At 42.7% G+C, this 6212-nt stretch overlaps 1 protein-coding gene across 1 annotated transcript; it reads right to left on the minus strand.

Annotated features, from left to right (window-relative positions):
- Positions 1–803: 803 nt before the first annotated feature.
- PDIK1L (PDLIM1 interacting kinase 1 like) lies at positions 804–4678 on the minus strand. The gene is made up of 2 exons (XM_009882193.1): positions 4362–4678; positions 804–1646 (listed from the first exon to the last, which is right to left on the minus strand). Exons 1-2 carry the CDS (start codon positions 4644–4646, stop codon positions 906–908), a joined length of 1026 nt encoding a protein of 341 aa, XP_009880495.1. The 5' UTR covers positions 4647–4678; the 3' UTR covers positions 804–905.
- Positions 4679–6212: the final 1534 nt, after the last annotated feature.

Consider the following 6212-nt stretch of genomic DNA (forward strand, 5'->3'; position numbering starts at 1 on the left):
GCCCACAGTACCCTGCTATTATAAATCCTCAAGGTGCTCCAGGGTTATAGATACAAGGGCAGAGAACACGTTGCGAAACTGTAGGTTAACTGATTAATGAAGTATTTGATTACTAGAAGAAAGCAAAATCGAATTATTAATGAACTAGCCCACATGCTAGCACCTGATTGCACACATTTGTAATTTGACTCCCCCGGCAACGAGATCATTAAGGTGTAAGTGCTAAGCATGGTCATGACAGCACTTGGAAAACTGCTCATCCCCTTGCATTGCAATTTTTTTTTTTTTTTGTGTCTACAAAGTCAAGTATCAGACCCTATCTTTGACATTAGATAACAAAAATAAATAACAAAGTTATTCAGGCCTGGAGAAGAAGGAATGCTTCTCATCTATCTTCTTCACCCAGTTTTCTAGCAGACCCCAATCATTCAGACCCATAGCAAGCAATTTAAGAAAAGTGGCATACACTCCCAGTCACTCGAATACATAAATATATACACAGAATTACTTTACAAAGCCTGAAGATTTGCACTACCAGCATGCAAATCTCTTTTTCCATGAGAGTTCCTAATACTGACATAGGAAACTGGAATGTACAAAATACTCCATGTCATAGCGCTGGAAATCAAGTCTCAGCTCTTAAGACGTCCCACTGCCAGTGTACACAAGTGAACTTCATCACATCTTACACTTGGCGTGTAACATCCTGGTATTATACACATCAACACATCGTTAACACAATGGCCAACTCAACATTCATATCGTTTCTGAAACTCCGAAGAGATTCGTTTGGTAGAAACTACACCCTGCAGGTTTGAGTTTAGGCTTGTTTCTTTTACTGCCATTAAGTTGCACCATCCGTTAGGTGAGAAGCAGCTCTACCGAGAGAGATACAACTCGGCAGATCACGTGTCCCAGCTGCTGTCTTTAAAAGCTATGTTGACTAATCGCAGTTCTAGCTCAAAAGCATCGGGTCGGTCCTGCGGGTTGGCAGCCAGCATTTCCTTGATCAGCTGTTTCATTCGAGCATTCATGGATTTTTTCTTTACGGGGATGAGCAGTTCCATTTTTGGGTTTTCTAGGAGCGCTTCTCCAACAGGTACGATCGCTGTCCCCTGCTTGACATAACTCCCCAGAAGTTCTTTCTTTGTTTCCGTATCTATGAATGTGATTCTTTCCAACATTGCCCAGATTATAATCCCCAACGCAAAGATGTCTGCTTTGGCAGTGTAGTGTCCTTCCCAGACTTCAGGGGCCATATAGAAGTCAGTCCCACATGCAGTTGATAGAAAACACTTATTGACATTGACTGGTTCCTCAGGATTCTGTCCTGAGGCTGAGCATACTTTACTCAGCCCAAAATCGGCTACTTTCAGGGTGGGCTCCAAGTCACTAGCATCCATCCTGCTCCGAGAGATCAGAATATTGTCAGGTTTGAGATCACGATGAATAATCTGATTTTTGTGCAGGAATGACAGCGCACTGCTGAGCTGAAGCATGAAACTAGTGTTGGTCTTGCGGTTCGGCTTTCGGGACAACAGATACTCATTCATATCTCCTCCATCACAGAAATCCATTACAAACCAGAGGTAATAAGCGCTTCTGGGGTCAAAGACTATTTCTCCTTTTAATGAGGTCTCTACAAGCTGCAACAAGGAAGAGAAACGTCACAACTACCTGATGATCACAAGAATATAAAGATATGATGGAAAAACGCATGAAGTTTGGATCTTCCTCTCGACAATCCAGAGAGTAAGATATTGCAACTGGTAAAAATAAAGCTTTATGTAAAATTTCTGATGTAAAAAAAAATAAAAATCACAATGTATTTGACAGCCTCCTTATTTTTGTGTGCGAGAAGCGTATCAAGTTCACAGTCCTGCCCAGAAGCTAGAGCTAGACCCAGATAAGAGTATTTTGAGAGATATGAAGTGGCCATTGCACTCCCATCTGTTTCGGCTGGACAGCGTCCCACCCCAACAAAGCCCGTCCCACCCATTTCACTAACAACTTTAATGTACAAACAACTAACTCTGCACAGCACCGACAGGTTGTATTTGTCCTCCACTGATGAAGCAGCACCACAATAGATTTTTTTAAAGCCTATTCTCCATTCCTTATGCAGGAATGTATTCTAGCAAGTGTTAACACAAGATCCCTAAACTCAGGGGAATGCCAGTCTACAGGCACAACCGCTGCACCCAACGTCTTGCCCACCATCATGATCCACCAGCTATTTTCTAGAATATGAGCAGCAAGTAGCTCGAGCAGCCGGTTCTAATGGCTGCTTCATACAAAAAGCAAAGTAAAACCAGCAATTAGTTTTACTAATCCCGTTTACACAACTACACGTTTGCCTCCTCAGCTCCTCTGAAGTGGCTCTTTGCATGCTCTGGAAGGTAAGTCTCACAATTCTGTTAGAAGTAAATCAATGTATACTAAACCAAACATAGCTCCTACAGGCTTTCAAAAATTAAGGTTGCTATTCATATTTAGAGAGGCATTTTAAAATGCTTAAAAAAAGTTACTTTTCCCATCCAAGAGCAAAATTACTAGCACTTTATAGCTATCTTTAACTGCGAGCACAACTTGTACTCAAACCAGACCGACTTAAAACAGTAAATCCATGTTAGAACAAGAAAACTACGTATTTAGGGTTTACGGTCAGTAACAGTGAGATTAAGGTATCGCAGGACAGCAGGGAGTCTCCTTTGGCAAGCGAGCACCACCACGCAGCTCTCCCCTCCGCATGGCTCCACAGAAGCTGTACTAACATCTGAGTTCAGAGCCTTAAGACAACACAATCCACTACTACGTCTGTGACGGTGGCAAAGCACCACAGGACCAGGCTAGTTTAGGGCTCTCATGTTACTGCCTTAGTTCAGCTGACACCAGTTAAGCATCTGCCCCCAAGCCCTTCAGGAGACACTAACACCCTCCCCGGCCAACCCTCTCACACTGCACCAGTTCAGCTCTGTAACGCAATATCGCCTGGGCTGGGGAGAGGAGAGGGCAATCCAAGGGAGATCTGATTTTCCTCTATTTTAGCATATACACGCATTTATGAAGTGATCCCAGTCTCTTCAGAGTCCGCTCAGCTCTGCCCTTTGCTCTTCTCTGCTCTCTGGAGCAGGAAAACAACTTGTAGGGCCTGACACGGGCGAGATCTGTGCTCACCACCACCAAAACCCAACGCTGCAGGTGATCTGGAAGCTCTCCCCCACCTTGCAGTTCCACCCCATTTTTTTTTTAAGCTCCTCCCTGTACAGCTGTCCAAAAGTTTGATGCAATATCTCACAGATCCACTAACGACATGGAAGGTAAGGCACTAACTTCTCCCACATGAGCTGGGCAGTACTCTTCTACCTAATCCCTTAATGAAAGCAGGTCAGTAACAACTACTACAGGGAGTTTACAAAAGCAAGAATCCTCTGTCTCAGGCTCGTACAGCACTCAGCACGATCTGGACAACCGTGAAGGATTGTCAGATGAATGTTGAGTAACAAAAGGTCCTACATTAGACACGCAAGAATGACAACAATAGAAACTGAAGTGTTAAAAGCTGACCAGGGATAACACAATGAACATGGAGCAGGCCACTGACTTTTTAAACCAGAGACACAAATTTCTGCCAAGGGATGAATTATAGTTGGGGCAGCTTCTCGACAAGGCAATGAATCGGATTATCTTTCAAGGTCTTTTCAGAGCTACTTATTGTTCAAAAATATGTATCTTCAAACTGAAAGGCGACTTAGAGAACACTTTCAGTAGCCACATAGGGGGAGTGATATTTATTCCCTTATTTATCATACCTTTACCTCTCTTTGAAGGGATTAATAGTTATTTATTCAAAAAAGAAAACAGCTTACCACATGCTACCAATTACTTATTATTTCTGAAAGAATTTTAAGTGCTGGCTTCCTAAATCAAGACTGTTACTTCCTCTTCCAAGGACATCCGAGATTAAGAAATTCTTCAGAGCTCTGTCCCAAGACATTAGTACGCGTCTGCTCATTAACCCCACAGCAGGGCTTCTACCAAGTAATACAACAGCCTGCACTTCCCTTCTGCTTTACCTGTGGTGTTTCCTCAAATTACCAAAGAGGATTTGCATTTTAAAAATACTGGAGTCTTTTAGAGTGGCATGGCTTCAAATTACAAGATACAGGAGATTGTTCAATAGATACGCTCTTTTAAAGATATAAAATAATTTTTGGGTGTCAACACTGTGAACAATACCCTCTCCTAACTAAGCATACCTCAAAAAAAAAAAAAAAAAAGATCTTGGCTACCCACCTCCTTCCCTCCCAGCTACACATCTGTATTAATTACTTCCACCCCATTACCTCAGCTTCATGTACCTGTAAATAAAGGGAGGAACTGGAGCCATGGGACATCTTCTGCACCATACCATCTTTCTGCAAGATGCACTCCTCCAGGTGAATGACGTTGGGATGCTGGCTCTTGATACTGCTAAGTGCCCAGAACTCACGCAGAGCTAGTTCCACATTCTCTGGAGCATGGCACCGAATCTTTTTCACCGCGACCCGTGCAGAGGTCTTCCTGACGACTGCTTCGTACACCACACCATAACTGCCACGACCAACCTCCCGTATTAGATCGTACTTAGGCTGGCTACTCACCATCTTCAAGATCAAGGGTTCTGGGGAAGGGGGAAAAACCCACAGAACTAAAACTCATGAGCAAGAACTGGGCTGTATTTTCCCCCATATGGCTCGGTGCAGCGATATTAGGCCTACCAATACCCTGCAATTAAAAGGGCAGTGACTCCAAGCGTTACACTGAATGCAACGCTGCATTTGAGTGCTAGAATATTCCAGAAACTATTCTGTAAACCTGTACCTGTTGCCACAGACTAGTTAAAAGTGAAATTACATCATTTGGGGGGGATTATTAAGATTTCAAATACAGCCCAGCTTTCAAGGTGGCAACAATTCAAACCTAGACTTGTACTGTGCCGAGACAGGACTATCGCGTATGCTCCTGCTCCTTTCTCTCAGTGTCTTCTGTGAAGATCTGCGGGAATAATAGTATGGCATCATGCTCTCCATCCACATCTGGGATAGCAATGAAGAGGTTCTAGTTGAAGCTTGTGGTTGGGCAGTACCAGATTTAATTAACACTGCCTTTATGGAGGTGACTGCATAAGTAAATGTTTCTGTTATAATTTAATCATGAAATTATTTTACTGATACTAAGACAAGAGGATGCCTCAATCGCTTACGATTTATTTTTTTAATGTTATATGATTTTTCACCCAGTCTCCTCTGAATGAGGAGTCTACGGTTACAAGTTAAAAAGGGGCAACTGATTGCAAAAGCTTGTACCCAGCATCTAACTTCCACTTTTGCTCAACAGGGCAAGGACAAAAGTTAAGATATTGCTCTATAAGTAAAACAAGAGACACACACACACAAAAAAAAAGCCACCAAACCCTGCTACAGATTTATGAACCTCCCTGCACGCTTCCCTGCAAGATGACAAACCAAAACACACCAGCACCACCTTCACACAACCAAACCAAAAATGGGACACTGACTACAGACAGGAAAAAAAAAAAAAGCTTGGCTAGCCAATTATCACTGGTCAAACAGAATGAAACACAAAAATAAATAAATAAAAGTTGACAGCTAGCATATCACAACTAAAATAGTTCGTAAGATTGCCAGTGATAAATGTAATTCTCTTTGTCAGTAAACCAGGCAATAAGGACCACATAGAAAGAGCCTGTTATTAGTAGGAAGCTTTCAAGTATTTCCACTGGTTTGGGTACTTTTTTTTTTTTTTAAGAAAAAAAGGGAAAAAAAAAGAAAAAGAGAGAGAAAAAAGGTATCATCAGTTTCAGGGCAATACTGCACAGACATTTTAACCTTTCAGCAAAGTTCTGTGATGCACCTGTACATGAACATTTTGAACTGAAATGTGATATGCCCAAGAAACGCATTACCATGAGATTCTGCTCACAAGGTGCGCTGAGCACGCACCTGTAGCAGGACTGTGAGGAAGAGATTAAGATTACAGCCTGAACGTTAAAATCTGACGGGCCAATAGCCCCTCCCATGCAGGGAGGGGGGAAGAGCAGGATCGGTAACCTCACCAGCAGCCAATCCTGAGGAAAAGATTGCGTTACTCAAACACTATCACATCAGGTTCAAAACGAGCAGAAAATGTGTCGTGTCCCCCCCCCCTCC

The sequence above is a fragment of the Charadrius vociferus genome, unplaced genomic scaffold (assembly GCF_000708025.1).
Source record: "Charadrius vociferus isolate BGI_N301 unplaced genomic scaffold, ASM70802v2 scaffold613, whole genome shotgun sequence".
Taxonomy (NCBI): Eukaryota; Metazoa; Chordata; class Aves; order Charadriiformes; family Charadriidae; genus Charadrius; species Charadrius vociferus.

What these genes read in the sequence shown, in the direction of transcription:
- PDIK1L (XM_009882193.1), bottom strand. Translation starts at nt 4,646, where the DNA reads ATGGTGAGTAGCCAGCCTAAGTACGATCTAATACGGGAGGTTGGTCGT. An exon ending in GTTCCTCCCTTTATTTACAG is followed by an intron (nt 1,647 to 4,361) that starts GTACATGAAGCT and finishes TCCTTGTTGCAG; the next exon opens with CTTGTAGAGACCTCATTAAA.